At 41.7% G+C, this 24638-nt stretch overlaps 1 protein-coding gene across 1 annotated transcript in view; it reads left to right on the forward strand.

Moving 5' to 3' along the window:
• The window catches only part of agbl1 (AGBL carboxypeptidase 1), a 110814-nt gene that overhangs the window by 73268 nt on the left and 12908 nt on the right, over positions 1-24638 (forward strand). The window contains exons 22-26 of the mRNA XM_078256184.1: positions 16365-16494; positions 19389-19520; positions 19691-19753; positions 19865-19978; positions 23785-23936. Of these exons, the coding sequence (XP_078112310.1) occupies positions 16365-16494; positions 19389-19520; positions 19691-19753; positions 19865-19978; positions 23785-23936 (591 nt within the window). The remainder of the gene's footprint in view (positions 1-16364; positions 16495-19388; positions 19521-19690; positions 19754-19864; positions 19979-23784; positions 23937-24638) is intronic.

Raw genomic sequence — 24638 nt, forward strand, 5'->3', positions numbered from 1 at the left:
TTCACTGCATTAAAGTATCACACACAGCTGTTTCTGCTGTTTCTCTGTGCAGAGCTTCACTCTTGTGACATTGTTTCTATTTACTAATTAGTCTCCACTGTTGCTCTGGGAAACCTGTTTTTCAGTTCTTTTCCTCTTTGCCCTGCATTAAAAATACATTTTATCATTGAAAACTTAATATGAAAGCTGCAAGAATACTTTCAGCTCCTACAGTGTTGTAAACAGCTTGGCACTTTTAATTATCATTATTACACGGCCTTGTTGAATACTTGATTCTGATTGGTCAATCATAGCACTCAACGGTCTATCATTCCTGTACAACAGATCGTTGCTAAGTATAACAGGCCGTTGCCATGGAGGGAGTTCTGATCATAAGCTGCGTTTTAATAGTGATTCAACATGCCCTCGTTAACTTCCCCCTTAGGACTTGCCCTCGGGGGAATCCTCGCCGGAATCTTAAGTGTTGTTCCAACTTTCTGAAAAAATGAAGTGAACTTGGCGAGATCGACCCTCGGAGGGCTGAGGGAGCGAGTGAACAACTATGGTCACTCCAGAGGTGGCTATCACCCACAATGCATTGCAGTTAGGCATTTGGTGCAAGAAACTCCCTCCATGGTTAGGTGGCAGTTATCCACAAACGCTTAACTTCCTGTTGCTGACACCAAAGAAGGAGAAGATGAATAAATTAAATAAATACATTTCAACTTTTTAGTTTCCTCATTGTTAGCTTGATATTTTACTGAAACATGTAATAGAACTAATGTCAATTTAATTCATACATATTATTTACTTGATAATTGTACGTGTGATTTGTTTTTTATTTCCAACATTATCTATAAATGCATGGAAGAAATTCTGTTTTTTGCGAGATGTAAGCATTAATATGATTTATCATGATACAAATCACAAATTTCTAAATCTGGAACCCATGCAGCTGATTACCAAGCCTCATTGAAATGAGTGTTTATGATGTGTAAAAAGCAGTTGTAATACTTTTTATAAATAATATTTGTATTGCGCCTTTCATACAAAAAATAGGCCTGCTGTACAATAAGGAAATTGCATGATATAAGCAGACATAGAATGAACAGAAAAACGGGGATAGAATGCAAAAATTAATAGAAAATAATATGGACAATAAAACACACTTGAAGCAGTAGCACTAAGCCTACAACTGGTGGTCGATCTGTATAGTTTGGGCTGAAAGTGAACGAGGGCAGATGTGTTCCATTTTACTCCCCAGCTCCTGCCCCGCCCACTTTCTCCCTGCTCTCCAAGTGGGCTCAGTGTGACATGTGCTATAACGTAATACCAAGGGATGAGGGGAAGTGAAGGAGGGTATGTTGACAAACTAATGAATCACAGCCATAGACTCTGGTGGACCATTTATTTTTATGTTTTACTTTTGCACATACAGAGCTCATAGCACTGATCAGTAGATTAAAAGGGAGAGAGAGGGTGGAGCAAAGGGATCGCTAACAGAGCTAATGGGAACAGTACTCAAGGTTAGTATACTCAGAGTTCATGGTTAGTCTACTCAGACTTAAGGGTTAATCTACTCAGACTTAAGGGTTAGTCTATTCAGAGTTCATGGCAAGTCTACTCAGAGTTCATGGTTAGTCTACTCAGAGTTAAGGGTTTTTCTACTCAGAGTTCAGGGTTAATCTGCTCAGGGTTCAGGATTGGTCTACTTAGAGTTCAGGGTTAGTCTACTCAGAGTTCAGGGTTAGCTTAAATGTTTGTTAAACCAGCCTTTTCTCTTTCTGTTTTAAGCAAAATTCCTGAGACATTCTGCTCCATGTTGGCATGATAGTATCTCATACATATTTACAGTCTGAACTGCTGACACCAGGCAGAATGGATCCATAGATTCATGTTGTGTGCACCAGATTCTGACCTCACCATCTGAATGTGGCAGCAGAAATCCAGAATATTCTGCTGTCCAGGTGTGCAGCCTCAGCTTTCTGTTGTTAGCTGCTACCTGTTGTAGTTGTTAGTCTGCTGCTGGAGCCCGTCTGCTTCCAGGTTCCATGGGTTGTGTGTTAAGAGATGCTCTTCTGCAAACCTCGGCTGAATTGCCTGCTTTGTTTGACTTCCTGTTCCGGCCATTCCCCTCTGAGCTCTCAAGAACAAGGTGTTTTCATCCGCTAAAATGACGCTCACCTTTCTCTTTAAACTCTAAACTAACTCTAAAGACTGCTGTGGACATCAGCAGTTTGTGAGACAGTCAGAGTCACTCAGATCACAACAACAACTGCACATGGTCACCTAAATGCATTGAGCTCCTGCCACACATCAGCTGATTAGATATTTGCATTAAGGAGCAGGTGTATTGGTGTACCTAATAAAGTGGCCACTGAGTGGACATCCTAATGCTCCGTAGAACTAGCCTGGTCCTACCAGACTCTCGTCCATTTCATTGGTCCAGAGAGTCTGGCCTCTCTCCATTGACAAGTGTTAACTTCCTTGAAGGTGGGTACTCTGTTGAAGTTTAAAACTATTGGATCTGCCCAGAGCCACTCTGGATCTGCCATAACCAATCGCTAACGTTTGGTCATGACGTATGTCATGCGCAACAAGAGGGGAGACCGACAACAACTTTCGGCTTATATTTAGCATTATCATCGCTAGCGTTAGCCTTAGCCAACTCCTTCACCGCTAACGGAGCGAGCTGGAAAATCAAACTTTTCCCGAACCCCGTGGGGTGGAGGGCCACAACATCATGGCCCCCAACACAACTCAGCAAAGATTGTTCTTGCTTGGGCTTTAACTTCTGGATATTCGGCAGCATTGCTGCCACAACGGACCGAATGGCTTCGCTCGCATCTCTCTAGTGCACGTCCTCAACGTCATCGTTCTCAGCCACTCCCTCTGTTCACTGATTGGACCTACAAATATTAGACCGGAGAAAACTCAAGAATATACCGCAAACCCAGACGGAGTACTGAAGGGAAATGAAAATTGAGCGGAAGTAAGTAGGAGGGCAGAGCCAGGCTACTGTAGAACCTGATTTGTCTCAGTCTGTCTCTATCAACGAACAGTCCTTTAGTTTGCTCTCTGTCTGTGTGTGTGTGTGTGTGTGTCTGTGTGTGTGTGTGTGTGTGTGTGATGTAAGTCTTGCTACACAACTCTGACATTTCACAGGAATTAACCCTTGTGTCGTCTTCCCGTCAACCTTGAAACATTTTTTTTTTCCCCCAACCATTTCTTTCGATGTTTATGACTTTTTTTCACAGTTTGTTTTTGCTTTTTCCAACGTTTAAAATTGTTAAAACATTTTTCTTCTACACATTTTCAGCGCTTATTTCTACGTCCCATTTTTTCTGATATAAAACAAAAATTTAAAACGGGCCAATGTGACCCGAAGTCAACACAAGGGTTAAGTTGTACACTGCAGGGAATTTACTCATCGTGCCGTCAACCTTCTCCCCGTCTCTCTTTTCTCCTTGGACTTTCTTTTTTCCCCCCCTTTCTTTCTTGCGCCAATATTCGGCGCTTGAAATTGGTGTGAAACTGGAACAATACTGAAAGCTTTGATTAGCAGGGACATGCTCCCATTTTTTCATGTCTTTTAGACCACATTACTGCCTCCTGGAAAAAAGATGAAAAAATAATAAACTCTGCCATCATGGAACCCTGCCAACTCACTCAAAGCTGCACTAACTGATTTATGTTCCACCTTTCCACTACGCTGACACATTAGTACCTTAAATAGAGGTGACATGTTGAACTCGTTAGCAAACAGCTGCCTGTTTCCACATGCAGCAGTTACAGAGCAACATGATTATTCATCAGGAGTCTTTGTGTCTGTGTCCACCTGATGAATGTCAATCCAATATTCTCCCTCTTTCAGCTGTTTTTAGTCTCCTGAGGGAAACATCTGTCTCTGTAGCTGCTGAATACTCCTCTATGTTCACTAGGGTGACCATATTTTGATTTCCAAAAAAGAGGACACTTGGCCTGGCCTCGAGACACAAATTCAGACAGGCTTCTCAGAGGTTAATGAACATGCTTTATTATGCCTCAATAGTACAAAAATAACTTCTGTAATAAAATAAAATATCTAACAAAATAATAGCTCGCTTTTCAAATAAATAAATAAATAATATGAAATAATGTTCTAAATATGACCTCTTCTGTGTTAGAAAATCCAGCTTCAACTAAATATCTTAATACCTTTTCAATGTAATAAGATAAATAATAAAACAGTCTCACAAAGATACTAACTTAAACAAAAAGGATCTATACTTTTAATTTTTAGTTGTCTTCTTCATCCTGCTTTTCTTCTTCATCCTCCTTGTCTGCCCATCCATATTTTGCTGTAGAGCTGATCTTTCCCAGCAGTTTTCGGTTGCTCAACAAATAAGCATAAAAGTCTTTGCAAGAAGTGTTTTTGAAATTGTATTGCACTAATAGAATCCTCTTCAGTGACTCAACAGACGGATGGCTCCTCTCCTTGGTCCACTGGCTCTGCATCAGTGAGTAAACCCTCTTAACATTTGCATTGCGAGAGGGAAGTGCAAAGATAAACTTTTTGCCTTCTCAAAATATTTGGTCCACTTCTGATGCACCTGCAGGCCACTGAACTCCTCATCACTGTTGCAACTTTCTGTGAATTTCTTCAGATTGGTGACCTGGTCAAAACACTTGACATCATCAACTGCCACCCCCTTCTCTCCAAGGTACTTGATGCAGGCCTCCACATGATTCCAGTTTGGTGGCTCACTCACATCCATCTACATGAATGTTGAGAATTCTTCCATGGGAGTCATCCACTTCTCCAGATACTCCAGGCATGCACTGTTCAGGCCTTGCACATCAGCACAGAACTGGTCACAGATCTTACCAAGTCCATCTTTGCGCTTTTGTGCCAGTAGTCTCTTTATCTTTAAGGGACATGAAGTTGTTGCTCTTGCGTTGAAGAAGAATAGTGTGGATATTGTTCAATATTTTCTTCACCTCCATAATGGACATGTTCTCCTGTTCCATTTCTTAAATGTGGGTGTGGAAAACACATGAGTGAGTGCATTTGCCAGAGGTAGATCTCAGCGAAGTCGTTTTCAAAAAACTTCTTGAGTACTATGGTTGGCTTTTGCTGAGACAGAAAATATGCCTTTAAAGCTGGAAACATCTGTATCATCCTCACAATGCTTGGGAACAATGACAGCCACCTTGTCTTGCTGTGAGAAAGCATCCTTCTGTAATCAATCTCAACAAAATCACAGTACTCCTTCAGGCTCTCAGTACGCACAGTGTAAATGTGGAAGTACTAGTAGATTTTGAACATGATATTCTCAATGTCAACATCTATTGTGTCTGCCCCATGATGGGCACAATTATTCAATATGTGTGCTGGGCAACCCACACCGATCAGAGTCTTGTTCTGCAGCAACCTCTTCAAATTTGCAAACATTCTTTTCTGCTTCATCACGTCGGATTCCTCCAAAATTTGTGTTGCAATTGTCGCCAGTAAATGCAATACATTTTCAGACAAATTGTTTTTTGCCAGTGTTTCAGTGAGATATTTTGCGATGGTTTCTGCTGTCTCATTAGGTGTGTCTTTAACCTCAATCAGTTTTGTTTGCACAACACCCTTCTTCCAGTCAAAATACTGGATTATGATTTGGAATATTTTCACTGCTCCGTGGTTACTCCCATCTGTAGAAACACCACAGTACTGGATGTCTTTGAGTGCTTCATGAGCGACTTCAACAGAGTGGGGCGCTATAACACCACTGACAATGGCTTCGGTCTTAGTGCGAGCACTACTAAACCTTTTAGCGATGTCAGAGTCTGGAAATGACTTTTTTAGCAAGGTACTGGTGCTGTAGTGCTGTTGTGGCGTGTGACGGGGCGCATGGCTGCCGTCATGGTAGCCATGCGCTACCTATTTTCTCTCAAAGACTGAGTGTAAATGTTGCCGGTATATGTTTTGTTAGCGTGTCAATATGCTCTGTTACTTATCATACTGGGTTCATATGTTCTGTTAATCATAGCCATTCTTTCATCAAATTCCCCACAGTAATCCCGTAGCGTTCTTGTGCACATATTTAACATCTAATACTGCGGTGATTTATAGGCTATAGCTACATCCATCAATACATCATTCTCTATTTAAAACCATACCATTTATGTCACAAACATCACCATTTGTAATAATCATGCAAGACTTATGGCTTTGTTAACTACATTGCTGTTTATTTAGTTTAAAAAGGTAACAGAGGTTAACATGTAATCTTTGTCTTACCAGCATGGGCTCTCTTTGTGTATAAAGGAAAGTTTGCCGCAATCCTCAGGTTTAAATGAGGCTAGGACTTCCGGGGGTAACAGGAAGTGAACCGTAATTTTGATGTAATTATTTTATTAGCCGTCAAGTTATCTTGTGGCTTTGTGAAATGTTTTCTGAATCATGTAAATAATCTTCGGTAAATGTCTAGCCTAACAGATGTATTCATTTTGACTGTTTTGAGCCTTTTACTGTCTATTCACCTGAGCCACCCCTGCATTGTATTGTGTTGGTATGTTCCAATTTGAGGGGCGGGCTTCAGGCTATAAAGGGTAGTGGTAGTATTTGCTCAGGAGGGAGAGCTGTCGGAACACTTGAGGGAGTAGGACGTAAGTCTGTTGGATGTCCTCAGAGTGATGACTTGATTTAAGATCAATTAGTGAACAATTGTTAATATTCTGTGATTGTTTTGACTCCAAGTCAATTTACTCTATTTTTTTGAAAGTATATTTTTTGCTTTCCATAATTTTGTTAATTTTTGTGTCACTATTTTGCCTCCGTGGCCTTAATTGGGAATGAAATAATTAAAAATCCCATCTCTTCAATTTCATCTCCGACTCATTCTGAGTGTTTACACCTGCTCAAGACTACTCATCTACATCTACCCTTGACATGGTGTTTCACAGTATGAAATGCCATTGCACCTTCCACTGCATTTACAGCATCCTCTGTTTTCCCAGGTCTAACAAAGAACTCAGTCAACTTTGCAGCTTTCTCACCTCGCACAGCTGTTTTATGTGATCTTTTATATGTGAGCTTTTATGATTTTTCAGTGTCCATGTGAGCTTGAGATCTCCAGCACCTTTATTAGACACTGAGACATATGTGCCAGCTTTGCACATGGTGCACTCCGCCTCCCACTTGTCCTGACCGGGACGGTACGTGGGAAATCTTTTTTTGCAGTTCAACTGTGAAGCTGCACTTACGCTTCGGCATTTTGTGTGCAATGCTGCTCTGCTCTGCTCCCTGTGTATGTGCGCGTCGCAGAGCCGCCCACAAGGCAGCCTCTCGGGAATTACGTCACGCAACAAAGTACCGTAGTATTGTGTGCAAAGCGCCAGTCAATTTAAGTACAGGCTTAGTGGTCCCATGAAAAACAGTGAAAACCGGACATTTTCATGAATTTATAAAACAAAACCCGGACAGTACGTAAAAGGGGACATGTCCGGTCAAAAGAGGACGTTTGGTCACCCTAATGTTCACCAGCTAGTCTCTGTCTGCTGCTAGGCAGGTAGAGTACAGAAAGTTGTTCAGAGCTTTGTCTCTGGAAACAGCTGCTGCTACAGAGCAGCTTGATGTGAGCAGTCATTCTCTGTTGGTTTGTTACTGCGAGTGACAACTTTCACATTTCATTTCCATTTTGATTAGTGCAGCCAAAATTTTAGCTTCCGCTAGAGCTCAATGATTTTGATTAACATGACTATCACATTTTGGATAAGATGGCCAACACATCAGTCTTTACTATTGCTTTGTGAGTCCTCGTCACACGGTGTGTAATGTCTGAACGTCGTGAGCAGCTCACCCAGAGTGATTTTCTTCCTGATTGTTTTTTAAAATATCTTGAAGCTGTAGGCGCAAGAGATCAAAATATCTAAGATTATATCACCAGAAAATAGCGTCTGAAAGCTTAAAACAACCTTTGCTCATGTTTTGCTTGTGGTCATGTGAATAATGAATCCCTCAGAAGAAAAGTCAGATAGTGTGATGTTACAGCTTTGAGGGTCAGATGTGTGCTAGACATACAAATTATCCGACTCCAGGATCTTTTGGAGATGATGCCTGGAATAATTGCGTTTGCAGTCTTTGAAAGTATGACATTCATTTTGTTGCTTTAAAAAGAGACCATGAAGGAGAGGAGAGCTGTGAAATGAGCGAGCAGAGAAAAGACCAGGTGTATGGAGCTGTGACGTGTCAAGTGTGCTCAGCTCTCCTTGTGAGTCACCACAGCTGTGAGACTCAAGGATGCTCTCATTCTAATGAAACTAAATAAATGCCACAAGTGGCAGCTGTGTGCTCCCGATTAGTGATAATCGGGTTGTTAAACAAGATTAAAAAACCTTAATCAACCACCGAACCCAACCGGTTTTATTTTTCAGTGCCAATGTTTCTACACGATACACCCACTCCACCCTCTCGTCCAAACATGGTCACTTCTGGCTCTAAAATACCAAGAGGACAACGGCCAAAATGCCAAACGCGAGGCTTCCAAACAGTAGCCCACAAACCAATGGCTGATGTCATGGTGGAAAGGTCCACTTCTCTTCTACAGTCTATGGACTCCAAGGTGCTGATCCTGCTGCTGGCAGCAGCTCCAGCTGTCAGAGGGCTCTCTTTCTCCCCCGCCCACAGTAGTAGAATGATCTACGATAAATAAACACACATTGCTCCAAACGGTTCTTAAATGTTGAATAGCAGCACAACAAGTAACCCTTCGTTCAAGACATGCACAAGACCAGCTTAGCTGAAAGCGTGCTCACTGGATGCATGTGTTGCTGAAATGCACAGCACGGTTGTAGCCAGCATGGAGAGTGGAGTGTTCTGGAGTGGCCGCCGTCATCACAAAGATAAAAGATTAAGGTTTCAATCTAGCCTACCTTTGCGGCCTACAGTTCACTTCACTCATTGCCTGTGTGTCAACAATATATGTTCAGGATGTGTACCTCACAGAGCCTCCTGATGCTAGATGCACTCGTCTACCCCATTTGTGCTACAAAAGTTAACCCAAAATGAATTAGCATCTAGTATGTGAATGATTATTATATCTCACTTAGACCAATATCTCATCCCTTTCCTTGAATGTATGTTTCATGACATTATTACTATTATGACATGCACTACGCATGGTATCCACAAATAGTTAAGTGCTGCTTTGATATTGGTGTCCTGATCGCTTACTAACACGACGTTTGACAGGCCTTCAGCTGATATGCTGACTTTTAAAAGTTCTTTGCTGATTTGATTGTGTATGCTCATGGCAGTTTTTTATATTGTTGCGTCAAACTCTTAAGTGGTAGTCAGTCGACTCAACAGTTTCTAGTCTTCTGTGACAAAGTCACATGTCAGCACGGTATGTATTCTCATATTGAAGCTGCATGTCCACATATCGCTTGTGATGCCTACTCCGTATTCTTTGTTGACAGACTTACAGACAAGGGTTTTCCTTTTTTGCCTGCTCTTTTTCTGTCGCAGTCGGTCTGCCTGTGAGGGAGAACAGATTGTGCATCCACTGCCCCATTACACACAGTGATATTTATTAGCCCTTGTGCTACTCGAATAAATCCCTAACCAGGTGTGGCGAGGAGTGGAATATTTAAATATAAATACTAGAAGGGGGAACTAAAGATAACTAAGGAGAGAAACTAACTTATGAACCGACAACGCCACCTGGGGACTTGCATCCCGGGATATGAAAACCAAATTCTGATAAGGAAATGTTTTTATTAACAAAAATGATCTAAAAGAAGACAACTATAACAATACTAAAACTGATGAAATACAAATAAACTCAAATCAGTGGGCTGGGCTTCAGTGGGGGCAGACTACTGAAAGGATACCCCGTCTCCCTAGTCTGGGGGGCAACACTACAAACACTAGTCCCAATGCCTACTTGCATGAAACGGGAGCGAGGTTCAACACAGTGCCTAGCCCCCCCACCTGAGGACACCCAGGCCACACCAAAACAGCAAGAGAACAGAAAGAAAGACACTCCTGAAAGAAAGAATCAAAAATTAACAAAAAACCAACAACCCCATTGGTAACTTAATCTCAGAACAAATACTCAAGTGAAATAACAAATATATTCAAAAGTAAACAAACTTATTAAACTAAAGAAAAGGCAAACCTAACAAAAACAAAGTAAAACAGAACAGCAACAGGTGAACCTAAAACACAAAAAGGCACGTTAGTTGGGGGGAACAACTTTAAATCACCAAGAGAGACTAAAAATGGGGACCCTACTCACCACCTTCAGCAGGCACCAGCAAAAGGCTCAACTGAGCTAGCTGAGGGCTTTTATACTGCACCTGGGCAGGGGGAGGAGCTAAGGGAGGAGTTTTGCTGGACTACTGGAGTTGCGTTCACAACACCTCACTGTGGTTCACTACACAGCCACAACATCAAATGAGCCCAGGTCTCTAGCAGCAGAACTCCACAAACTCATCCACGAGTTTAGATTTTGCTGTAAGTGGCACCTTGATCTTCTGACATTAAGGGCTGCTTTGATGGAGCTTGTTGAGTGGGCTTGCTCGGCTAGGGGGCCACAGGTCCACTACATGAACACTGATTCAGTTTAGATTTGCCTGTCTTATGGCCATCATATTTGCTCAATGCCTCACAACTCAAGCAGAACATAGTCTGTAATGGTGTCATCAGGTTGTCTCTCCCAGACCCTTCTAGTGCCACTCCATAACATCACCTGTTATGGCATTTTTTCTGTAACCTACTCTGAATACTGCAGTTTTTGACCAGCCGGCCCAAACCCTTAATTTTTTTCTTTAGTAAGCTTACCCGAACATGTCCAATTTGCGGGTTGGGGCACATGTGTGTTGACCCGCGAATTGCTACTGCGGAAACTGCAGAAATCTACATTTTTTCATGGTTCTGTTTAGGCACTCTCAGGTTAAAGGCACGGTATGTAATTTCTGCCGCGACAGATCTCTCAATCAAAACAGTAAGAAAAAGATGGATTTTGATGACATTGTGAAGTAGCGTGGGATCATGGGAGTTGTTGTCTTCAACTGATGAAAACCTATTTGACGTGACTCAGACAGAACTAACGTTCATGGACAAGTTAAAACATTTTTATTAAAGTTTTATTCACATCACGTTAATATGTTATGTAATTTCATTCTAAAGAAATAGCCGCAAGCTAACGCAATGTTAACTGGCTAACTTGGCATAATATGAGTTGACTACCCATACAGCTACTGCAGCTAACGTTATGTGGTCAATTTAATGGTGGGTTAGCCCAGCGCTGGTATCCATAGAACTTACGTTTCCCTTAAGGCTCTGACACACGACCGACCATCGGCAGAAAAGGCAGTCAGACTGATCAGTCGACTCCCATCTCTCAAAAAAGTGCCTTGGAACATGCCGAAGCGACGTCGACTTGAGTGTACGTTCTGCGCGTGCGCGAGACCTAATATGTCTCCATAACAGCTTGCGGTGCTAATCTGTATTGTCACCCAAAAAATTTAAAAAATTTCGGAAATGACGGAACATCTCTCTAGACCTAGTAAACACAGAGCACACTGTCGTCAGTCATTGTTTTCATCAGAGAATGTTGATAGTAGTCAGGAAGGATCGTTGTCGTCATTACTCGCTGAACGGAAGAAAATACGATGACTAGTAATAAGAAGATACTGGCGTTATTATCTCTCTGGCTTTTTCTGTGGAAAAAGCATTGATTCGCTAGTCAAGGGCTAGCACTCCACCAATCAAATTGGTCAACAAGTCAAATCGGCCAAAATGGATGCCGACGGCTCCTCCGACTGATGACGGCACGGAACACACCGAACAGACTCGAGTCAACAACCTCGCCAGACTGTCCGACGGCCGATAATCGGGTTGGTGTGTCAGAGCCTTAAGTCATGGCCAAATGAAGCTTCGTGAAGCATCGTGAACCATTTTCTTTATTTTCCAAGCCCACTAGATGGGGCTCTTGGTTTAAAGAAAAAGGCTCAAGTAATGACTGTGGAGGAACTCAAGTGTTAACACTTTGTTAAGCAGAGAGCGCCATCTAGTGGGCTCAGAAAATAAAGACAGTGCTTCATGAAGCTTCATGTGGACATCACTAGTTTCCACCAAAACTTATTTGGCAAATCAGTGAATGTTATTTCTTGGTTTAGGACATTTTGTGTACTCATTTATCCATCCAGTTGTCTATAAAATGTATCTGTTTATTTCTCAATAAGCATGTGATTGTGAGCAGACACTCTCTGGCTCAGTGAGTGAGTTTACATCACGTCATTTACAGGAGCTGCAGATAGTGCTTTATGATACTTACATTGCTCCACAGTAGTTCAGTGGTTGTATTCATTCACTCATTGGCACAGTTAGTTAACATGACATTTATCTTCCCCTCTATTCTTATTTCTGTCAGCATAATTCAAACTGAAACCCTGCCATAATTATAGTGCATCATAAGCCAACACATGGCTGGTAAATAAAGTACATGCTGCAAGTCTATATATTTATTAAAGTCTATGCAGGTTGATGATTATGTCCCAGTTCATTTTGATACTGATGAGCCCACACAAACACACATAAAGGCTGATAAACATACAGGGATTCAAACAAATGAATGTGAGTTATGGGCTGTGGTAGAATCAAATGGTATCATGCAGCAAATTAACAATGGCTGCCAGAAAACACACACACACACACACACACACACACACACACACACACACACACACACACACACACACACACACACACACACACACACACACACACCTGAGGGCAGGCAGCTGCAGTGCTGGGTAGAGGGGAGTAAATGTTGTGGAAAATAAGTTTACAAAGACTTTTAACGGTGTTAGATCCCTGTGTTTCTGTGTGTCTGCAGCCCTGGGACAGACCTGAGGATGGGAGGCACGTCACAGGGCGAGAGACCTAGAGAGAGAGAGAGAGAGAGAGAGGGTGAAAGAGATTAGAGCAAGACAGAGAGGGAAACAGAGTTAAAAAAAGAAAGATGGAAAGGAGGCAGACACAGATAAGACTGAAGAAACTGCTCTTGGTATCAGGAGAAATCAATAAAGCCAAGTTTTGAGTCCACGTCAGGAAATGAGATCAAAAATAAAGAAAGGGCAGTCAATGCTGCTGAATAATAATAATAATACAGGGGTTTTGCAGAAACATGTTCAGGCTGCTGTTTTCACTCATCCGTCCCACACACGTCTGACAAAACACATACACTTTAACACAAGCCATGTTTCACTCACTGCAAGCTGAAGCATATTTTCTCGCTTCAGGACTGTTTTCTTATGATTTAATAACTTCATAGATTTTGTTTTAACTATTTAACTAGGCTGTTCTCTCAAAATGCTTCTAGTGCCGTGGTGTCGTTCCTTTGAATATCTGGTGTAGACAGACTCTGAGGAAGGAGTGAAGCTGTTGGTAACGTGTCAACGAGTTTATCATTGCCCTCTAGAACAACACATAGAAGCCTTTTCAGATCTGATGCCGGCAACAGCAGGACCACGTCATCCTTAAACATCTCAGACTGTTTATAAATCACGGCTGAAAAGGACATGTGTTTTACTCTGTGGTCAGTTTGGTTAGGGTTGGTCAGAATAACAATGTAACAGGACACTGAAGAGGTGTCGGCTAATTATATTACCGGTAAAATATTAACAACCCCACCTTGGACTTTCACCCAAAGAGTATCAAATCTTATTCTTTCAACCAGGGGTTCCCTCAGGCAGGTCCACAATCAAAACTCAGAGACGTAGATTCAAGAATATAAATATAATGTATTAAAAAATCAGTAAAAACACATACAACACGATTGAATCAAGATAAAAAAAATAATGTTGAATAATAATTTTACAAAGGCTCGGCCCCATGCAAACACTCATACTGGACCTCCTCGTCCTAACTTTGACACAGTGGTCAATTATGTGAGCGTGACAAAGACTGCCTTAACCTGCCCGTTACAAAAAGATCATGGTTCAGGTAAAGATAAGTAGTAGTAAGTTAAGATTAGAAAAAAAAAAAGATGTGTGGGTGTGGGTTAAAACAGCAGCCCCCTTGAGTCACAGGACACAAACACCTGTTTCCTGGGTAAAAGTCATGAGTTTTACCTTTGACATGGCAATATTGCCATATTTAACGGAACTTCTTTTAACATTAAAACTGAAATGGGAATTCTTTCATGAGGAGTTTTTGTTTTCATATAAATTGCTCGAAATATTCAATAAATAACCATAGATAGTTCATCTGTGTTTAAAGTATTTTAGAAATCACAAAGATATGCACTCTCATAATAAACAATCCCACCTTTAATAGTTGAGCATATTTACAGTACAAACCAGTGAACTATGAGGGCAAAAAAAAATAAATCCTTAATTGTAATCGACGAAAATCTTCAATTAACCGTGATTTTGATTTTAGGTCATGTTGTCCATCCCTACTGACAACAAAAACCAGACCCAATGAGACACAGGAACCAGTCCTATGACCTCATTCTCAGGCAAATATACAAAGCTGCTGGATATGCTGAGTAAATCAATCAAGTTACTGTACGGCACTGGAGGTTGGACCCAAAAGAAGATATGACACAGGAAATACATTTAAGTGATTTAATAAAGAAATATATACAGTGAATAGTGCAAGGGGGTGTCGTGTCCAGGGGATCCAATAGTGAGTGGTGGTTGCAGTGCGCTCTCCAGAGCGTGCCCAGTGAATCAGTGTCTCATTTGTGGCGTCGACCATGTGGCAATGGCGTCTTCCAGAGTCCAACAAACAATTCCAACATGTGGCAAACTTCCTTGAATCCAGAGAGAAGCAGGCAGGCAGACAGGGAGGGGTAACTCAAAATGAGGAATCACAGGAACCAGGAACGCTGAGACAAAACGGGGCGACTAAACACACAGACACTCCAAACAGAAATAATGACCTGACAACAGACAAAGGAAACAGAGACTAAATAGAAGAGGTAACGAGGAAACAAGAGACAGGTGACACAAGGGCTGGGGAACAGGTGAAAGACATTAGGGCAGAGCAGACGATCACAAAAGGCGGGAAAACAAAACAAGACCAGACAAGACAGAAAAACAGACTACCAAAATAAAACAGGAAACAGAACAAATACACAATCATAACAAGCACATCCTGATCCTGAACAAGTGCATTCAAGAAGGAAGGCACAGAAGCAGATGTAGTAGTTCTTAGGTTTTTCACGCTCACTGACTCATTAAGGGGCATTGTAAAATTAGCAATTAAAATTAATGTTGTTTCACGTTCAGTACTCTTTACTTTGTTGGTTAATAGCTTGGTTATTCATTTCTTGTGTAGGAGTCATTCATTTAACTTCACTCACTTGGTTTGAGTAGTTTTAAAGCTTATTTGCTTTGATTGATTACACTAAGCTCAGCTCAGTCAAGCTTACGAACTAACACACATATATATATATATATATATATATATACATACACACACACACACACACACACACACACACGTATAATATATAATATACATTTGCATGTACACATATCCAATAACTGTGTGTGCACATATCCTTTACACACTCATTTTTGCTAGTTGTGTATTGTGTCTGCTGTTTAAACCTGCAGTGAGCAAACAATGGCTCTGGATGTGAGCTGTGAGAATTGAGAATTTTTATTCTGTAATGTGACACAAACCTCAGAGAGAAGATAGCTTTGGCAGGCCGATACATTAGACAGACACACACACAAACAAACAAACACACGCACGCACGCACACAATAAATGCAAGCAGAATGCTTTTTCACATGATAAGTCAGACTCTCTGAGGAGGAAGATTGGGTGTGCTCTGTCATGCATCACACACACACACACACACACACACACACACACACACACACACACACACACACACACACACACACACACACACACATACACTGTATGGCAGTTTGGTTTGTTTATTCAAATCCTTATTAGCTACTGTGTTGTAACAGCCAACCAGTCCTCCAAACCATACAAGGATGTCAGTCATTTGTTCCTCCCCTCTAATACGACCCACAGGAGCGTTTTCTGTCCTCATATCAAAACCAGGTCGCAGTTTGAAACACGTCAATATCATCACAGTTTGGTTAGATTAAGGCTTAAGAACTACTTAGTTAAGTTTAGAAAAATAAAATTGGGTTAAAATCAGTACATCTGTTACGCTACTTAAATAAATGATGCAGAACGTGACATAGCTCCGTTTGTTATTAATCATCATTACACTGACTAACTTAGGTTTAATGAACTATCAATGTACCATTTATTAATGATGGTTATTATGAAGTGTTACTAAACACACCATGATGCTGTGCGGCTGGAAGGGTTGACCAGAAGCAGGCTCAGCCTCCTCTGCTGTGTCTCCTCAGGAATCGCTGTGATCTCAACAGTGAGGATCTGAACCGCCAGTGGAGTAAACCAGACCCGGTCCTCAGTCCCACCATCTACCATGCCAAGGGCTTCCTCTACTACCTCAACAGTATCGGTCGGATTCCACTGGTGAGCTCTGCATGCTCTTCTGTTAGCTTGATATTACTAGTCTTCAGATGTTCTGGTCACTTCATGAGCTCTACCGGATGTTACTTTGGAAATCTCTCCAGCATGTCACCCTGCCCCCTTTGAGACTTTAATATATCAAACCTTCACTGAGCTCATTATAAACGTTATTTCACAGCGCACTGATGTGTACCACTAGAAGTGATGTCCCTTTTAATGTAAGGTCAATGCACTACTAGAGTTAATGTGGATGCTGGAGTCAGGACATGGTAAGCCTAGCTTAGCATAAAGGCTAGAATCAGGGGAAAACAGCTAGCCTGACTCTGTTAAAAGTTCAGAAATACTGAAGGGCAGCAATGGTCTGTATACACAGACACGTCCGTGGCGTTGGGCAGCTTTGTGTTTTGTAACCCTAACCCTTTTGTTTTTGTCACCACTTCCTGAAGTTTCATCATTACAGCGAGGTTTGGTACCATCATGAATGTACAGAGACCAAAACCTGTGCTGGAGTACAGCTGGCGACAAACAACACATTCTCATGAAAAGGTTTTGTATGATATCGTACGAAAAGGTAGGCACAACAATTCGTATGATATCTTACGAAATTACCGCCGGCCAGTCACATTACGACCGGTCACATGACAGTTAAGTTTAGCAGAGAAAAGGTTGACTGTGAGCCGGGTACAGAGGTCGTTACTGTTGTGTTTAGCAGACCAAAAGGTGAGTGTCCTACGGCGACAGTAGAAAAAAGATGGTGGTTTGGTTAAAAACAGCGGACCCCTTAAGTAGCACTCCCGGGACATGAACACCCGTTTCCTGGGTGAAAGTCTTGTGTTTTCTCATTAACTTCTTCAGGACATGAACACCCGTTTCCTGGTGAAAGTCTTGTGTTTTCTCCTTAACTTCTTCAGGACATGAACACCTGTTTCCTGGTGAAAGTCTTGTGTTTTCTCCTTAACTTCTTCAGGACATGAACACCTGTTTCCTGGGTTAAAGTATTGTGTTTTCTCCTTAACTTCTTCCGGGACACGAACTCTGCTCCCCGGCTTGAAAGCCCTGTGTTTTAGCAGCCAAACAACCCCCTCCCGTCCTCCTCCTTACAAGGATCTTCAGGGTCTTATACAGCAGCAGTCAATGTGCTGCTGACAGGAATAAATACGTGGAATACCCATGAATTACAGGGCTTTACTTTTCATAACTATATGTAGGAATGGTTCATTAGAACAACCTGAGACACAGCACAGAAGCACTGGGCGGAGGGGTAAGCTTTTGTTTGTCAAGAAATAGTTGAATACACCATGTTAATCAGTGAACTTTAGAGGTGTTGGCAGTTGTCTTTCTGGACGTTGGACAGAGCCAGGCTATCTGTTTCCCCTGCTTCCAGTCTTGATGCTAAGCTAGGCTAACCACAGCCTGACTCCAGCTCTGTAGCAAACACAAAGACATGATTGAAGATTGATATCCATCTGGTCATGTTACTATAATTCTGAAATTCCTTTAACCATGAAGACAATACTTCCCTAAGATTACTCCATCAGTTATGGTTGCTCTAACTGAAGCATACCCCGACTACAGAAGAAGAAACTAAACAAAAGCTCCTAAGTGAGTAGAAATAACCTTCCATCTAATTGTAATCTGAGCTAATCACACCAATCACTCTGATGCTGCTTCCTGATTTATTTCTGTCATTCACAGAATAAATGAGATTCCAGCTGCAACATTGAACATAAGTATATTATCAAATCAATGGGAAAGTCTTTAACAGTGAAATGAATGCCTGATTATTTCAGTTTTCCCTCACAGAACCAGCAGCTAAACACAAAGCTGGGAGACGTGTGTGTGTGTGTGTGTGTGTGTGTGTATGTGTGTGTGTGTGTGTGTGTGTGTATGCGTGTGTATATATGTGTGTGTCATGTGTGTGTGTGTGTGTGTGTGTGTGTGTGTATGTGTGTGTGTGTGTGCGTGTGTGTGTGTGTCATGTGCGTGCGTGTGTATGTGTGTGTGTGTGTGTGTGTGTGTGTGTATGTGTGTGTGTGTGTGGCATCAGCAGGGTTTTTGCACGTGTCTTCCTGAAACTGAAATGTGATGTGATGAGGCTTTAATGAGAAAGACCTATAATGAATTGACCTTGATTGGCTTATTTAATTGTTCCAAATTAGATTGGGGAGGTTGTTTTTTAGCCTAATTTACGTAATTAACTGCAACTGAAGCTGCAGACTGGCACACAGCGAAAGGCATGTGCACCCTAAAAAGGACTTGTTAACCTTTTCACAGCCAGGTGGTTGGCACTTTAAAAAAACAAACAAAAAAAACGTGATGCTCAGATCTGCATGGATTTAAATACAAGTACATGGACACTGTTTATTAACTTGTGTGCTTTAAAATTGTGTGATCTAGTTGATCTTAAAACTGCACAGATAATATACAAAGCACAAAATAATTTGCTTCCAAACGGTATTCAGAGGATGTTTGAAATGGGAGAGAGCCAGTATGTTAAAAAGACAAATGAATGTATGTATAACATGTATGTCAAAGGAGTTAACTTGTGGAATTGTTACGAGGAATTAAAAATGTGTAGCTCACTTTGCTAATTTAAAAAAAGAGGTTTTTAAATAAGATGGTTAGCAGATACTGTATAAAACTAGGTAGATAGATATATATGGATGGATGGATGGACAGATAGTGAGATAAACGTTATTTATCTTAACAGAGTATGTTTATTGTTCAACAGGTTAAGTTCCAGATTCAAAAAATTGTATTACAGCTTTCCAAGAGCATATAATTTCCACATGGCTGAATAATTCCAGACAAAATATTCTGTCAGATCATGTGACACCTTAAATCTTTATGATCAGTGATGTTAAATGCAGCCCTACAAAGCTCTGTTTCTCTCTCAGGTGTTCTGCGACTACCACGGCCACTCGAGGAAGAAGAACGTCTTCCTGTACGGCTGCAGTTTGAAGGAGACTCTGTGGCAGTCTGGCTCTGTTGTTAACACGGCGGGACTGAAGGAGGACCCTGGATACAGGGTAAGACACACACACACACACACACACACACACACACACAGCTGGGCATAGAGAGTTCAGTTTAAATGGTCCTCTCCTTATGTTCCAGCAGTGGAGTGCAGTGAAAGCTCTGCAACATAGAACATGCTGACAGACTCCCTCTATCTGTCGCTCTCTCTTTCTCTCTCTAGACCATTCCAAAGACGTTGGATCGTCTCGCTCCCGCCTTTTCTTTCAACAGCTGCAACTATTTGGTAATAACAACAACAATTACAATGATACTCTCTTTTTCTCCAGTGTTTTACATATCATTGATATAATACAGGCTTATTAATGTGCTTGTATTTCTATTGTGATTTGAACAGGTGGAGAAGTCTCGCTCTGCCACAGCCAGGGTGGTGGTCTGGAGGGAAATGGGCGTGCTCAGAAGTTATACCATGGAGAGTACTCACAATGGCTGTGACCAGGGAATATACAAGGTGTGTGCATGTGTGAAATAGCTCTTTTATTAAACTCCAACATAGGGGCACTTAGCCGGGGCTTGAGAGTTTCCCCACACCATCACACCCTGGGCAACTCCAGAGAAGAATATATCCCAACCCCTGTCCAGCAGAATGGTTCCAGAACCCAGACTGTGCATAGAGGTAAGCCCCACCAGATCTAACTGGTAGCGCTTAACCTCCCACACAAGTTCCTGCTCCTTCCCCCACAGAGAGGTGACGTTTCACATCCCCAGAGCCAGCCTCTGCTTCCCGAGTCTGGTCCGTCATGGCCCCTTGAACTTCAAGAGTGGTAGCACAACTGACCCCAGCAGTTCCTCCCACAAGTGGTGGGGCCATGGGATTGAGGAGGGGAAGACTACAGATAAATGAGCACAGTTCATGTGATTTGCAAATAGTGCCACTAAATGAGTCCTGCTGTGCCTGGCTCTGGTGGTTCTGCTGGTGATTCTGCTCCTGAACTGTGCCTTTGCGACTGCAGGCGTGTATTCATCCCGCACAAGGCTACACATATGTAAAGGTTGATAGCCTGATGTTTTTAGCTTTAGATAAAGATCAGTGATTGAATGAGATATTAAAAATCAACGTAAAACATTTTAGTAAAACCTTTGAACTAGAGCTGGGCAATATATCTATATCATATCGATATCGGGATATGAGACTAGATATCGTCTTAAATTTTGGATATCGTAATATGGCACAAGTGTTGTCTTTTCCTGGTTTTAAAGGCTGCATTACAGTAAAGTGATGTCATTTTCTTACCAGACTGTTGGAACTGTTCTATTATTTTATATATTTACTTTACCCACTTAGTCATTATATCCACATTACTGATGATTATTTATCAAAAATCTCATTGTGTAAATATTTTGTGAAAGCACCAATAGTCAACACTACAATTTCATTGTGGTATCGACATCGAGGTATTTGGTCAAAAATATCGTGATATTTGATTTTCTCCATATCGCCCAGCCCCACTTTCAACTCCTTTGACTAGATTTTCCTTTAATAAATGAGGACGAACACGCTAAGAATGAGACGCAAATCCTAAGTAAGTCTCTTGCTCTGTGTCCCACATCAACCTGCATTTTCTGCAACAGGATGTGTGGGTCATACACCAAACATCATTCTCTCTCTCTCTGTCTCTCTCTCTCTCTCTGTCTCTCTTTCTCGCTGTCTCTCTCTCTCTCTCTCTCTCTCTCTCTCTCTCTCTCTCTCTCTCTGTAATTAAGTCCCAGGTTGATCACTCAGCCTCCAGTCACCAGTTTTCTAACCTTTATTTATGGAGCCAATAAACCCGAGCTATAAAGAGCTTTTAGCACTTTATAGTGGAAGTGCAAAAGCACAGAATAATTATGGCCCAGCTGCTAATAACAGCATGATCATAGTTATGAGTGAAAAAGAGCAACATGAATGTCAGGCTTACAGTGAATGATGCCTTACAGTGTGTAGACACATCAGAATAAACACACAGCATACATGTATGTATGTTTTTACATTCATGATTCATCAAAGTAATTTTATGATATCAAATGTACTTAACTATTAGAAGTAAAAGTCCCTTTGATTAGGGACCGTTTGGTATTTATGGAATGGACCACCGGAGGAAAACAGGGGAGGGTCATGTCTTTTTATTCTTTGCTGAGGGGAGGGTCATCCAACATTTTTCAGTCCAGAGGGGGGGGGGGGGGGGGAGGTCACCCAATTTTTGTATTCATGAAACAGCAACATTTCAAAGTGGCTTGTTTGGTGCATATTTTTCCATGTAGCTCTTAGTCTCGGCCCTCCTTCGCTACCAGATGGGTCTGACCCATGAGTTTGCTGGGAGGCAGGGGGAGCTGCCCCCCTGGTGGCTGAAATGGATAACTGCATTGTTTAAAAAATGAGTGGAATAATTACATGACATGATCAGATATTTTATAAATATCTTAAATAACACAAAACAACTAACTGGTGGTAGGTAATACATCAGATTTCATATACTGCTTTAGTAAAAAAAAGTATTACCTGGCTGACGATGGGAGCAGCAGGACGCAAAAAAACCGAAAATGACTGTTGTACTAGTCTGGACATGTTACCGTGCCAAGGTAGCAATAAAGGTTTCCTAAATGCCACATTTGATGTCAGCTTACTAACTGATTGCGGGTTTTGTGTAGATTTTACACTTTGTTTAAACGGCGAAGTGGATGAAACCTAGTGACGAGTCCATAGCAACCAGTTGTTGAATGTTACCCAGAGTGCCTTGCTGAATGGTCTCAATATTTTATTGTTTTATTTCAAGTGAATACTAGTTTACTAGAGGAGTAACTTAGTATTTGAAGTAATGCAGTAATGCAGGAAGTGTGCATTTAGTTTCCATGCTAATTGTGTTTCCACAACAATGTTAGTGAGTAAATCTACTGAAATGGCCCCCCCCACCATAACAGAGGAGTGGGATGCGTAAGATGAAAATGCAGAGGTTTAGTCACGTATGTCATGGCTGTTAAAAAACAATGGGAATCTGTAGCGAACCAGTACAGAAGGTATTGATAAATTGTTGGGGGAGGGTCATGCCTTTTTCCCAAATCGTTTTGGAGGGCCATAGAAATTGTTTTACTGGCGAGGGGAGGGTCATGTCTTTTTTGGCTAAAGGCCCAAAACTCCTCCGGTGGCCCCTTAAATAAATAACGAACAGTCACTGTATGGCCAAAGGTGTGTAACGTTGTCTTCATCACCACTGTCGTCGGGGTGGTCATCGTTTGTTACCATGGAGACAGAGCCTGCACCAGGTGCACCATCAGTCATTACCCTTCCCCCTCTTCTTCTTTAGTTTTGGTCTATGTTTTTTTTTTTTTTTTTGCTGCTTGGCAACAAACAGACATTAGGGTCACCAACTGGAATGGAGGGTGCAGTATCTTGGCAATTTAGGAGCAATGATTCGCCAAACCAACTTTTTTCCAGTGTAACAAATTTCTTGTTGTTGATTTTATTTATTTTGTAGTAACGCGTAACCTAAGATGCTCAGGGGAAATGTAGTGGAGTAAAAGTATACATTTAAAAAAAAAGTACAGATATGTTAAAATTCTACTTAAGTACAGTAGTGAAGTATTTGTACTTTGTTACATTACAACACTGGATCAAACTGTTGGATGGATGGACAGACTGATGGACAGACTGACGGTCAGACTGACGGACAGACTGACGGACAGACTGACGGACAGTCTGACGGACAGACTGACGGACAGACTGACGGTCAGACTGACGGACAGACTGATATAATAATAAGTAGTCCCTGTAGCTAGCAGGCCAGACAGGAATGTGTGATGTTTGACAATATGTGCTGGCATTGTCAGCTGACCTTTGAAGACACTGTTTAAAGTGTTTTTCCATCCCATTTTCCATCAACATATTTTGCACGCTTTGCATCTCTCCAGTGAGGACACACCAAAGTGTGAGCCACTTGCTGAATGTCACTTTAAATGTGTCAAAATGAGGACACAAAATGGCATAATTGCTTTTACTGGCGAGAAAGATTGATCATTTTCATCTCAGGAAGAGGAAGGAGGGGAGGAAAGGAGAAGTGAGGGAAGGAGAGGTGAGTGATTTGCATCACAAGATCATTCCCCTTACCTACTGTTTATTCAGCAAATACAGATGATGTATTTTATACATGTGTCCTCTGTGAGGTGGTGGTTTTATACGAAAAACTGCCTGAATAGCAAGTCATACATCCGAGCCTGCTGCAATCTTAGAAAGAAACAAGTGTGTGTGTGTGTGTGTGTGTGTGTGTGTGTGTGTGTGTGCAGGGCCTGCAGATAGGAACCAGGGAGCTGCAGGAGATGGGTGTGAAGTTCTGCCACAGTCTGCTGTCTCTAACCAAAGACACGAAGGCTCTCTACAGCAGAAGAATCAACTACATCGATGTGGACCACAACGTCCTGGACCACAAGTCTCACAAGTAAGACATCCTGATAAGGCCTGTGACATGTCCATTTTTCTCAAAAGGGGTAAAAAGTGAGGACATCTTGTCTTGCTGGTTAGACTTTGACAGGGACAGAGGGGCACATTAGGACTGCATGTGCAAAAACCACACGCCTTATTGGAAGGAGTATGTATTTCTGTCCATCTCTTGCTGTCTACAGACATTGTGCAAGTGGTTTTGAGTTTTGCAAGTCTGCATGTCAAATAGTATATAAAGTAAACCATGGGTGTCAAGCATGCATACACTTAGAGCCCAGTGACAGGTCCAGTGTGTAGTATGTGTTGGTATAGTGACACTGCGAGCTGAGTGAGCTCAACCTCGAGGTTTCAGCTTGTCAATGAAGAGTGAAACAGCTGGAAGGGTGAAAGAAATCCATCACTCATACAGTGCCAGGTTCTCCACAGAGCCCACAATGCATTGCAGCTTGCAAACTAGTCCCCATCATATCATGTAATCATGAATATCATTACAAGGCCAGATTTAGGAACCAATATGAGGACTCTGCTAGAGGATCTCTGTCAGGCTAATCAGGCTCATACCTTTCAATGCTTTGAAAACAACAGTGAAATCAAGAAAATCTATTCGGAAACTGACCTATTTATCAACTGAAGGGCAGAGAGGATTAGTGTGATGTGTTCATGTCTCTTCTGACATGTTACTGTAAATACAGCTACTGTT

The sequence above is a fragment of the Sander vitreus genome, chromosome 8 (genome assembly GCF_031162955.1).
Source record: "Sander vitreus isolate 19-12246 chromosome 8, sanVit1, whole genome shotgun sequence".
NCBI lineage: Eukaryota > Metazoa > Chordata > Actinopteri > Perciformes > Percidae > Sander > Sander vitreus.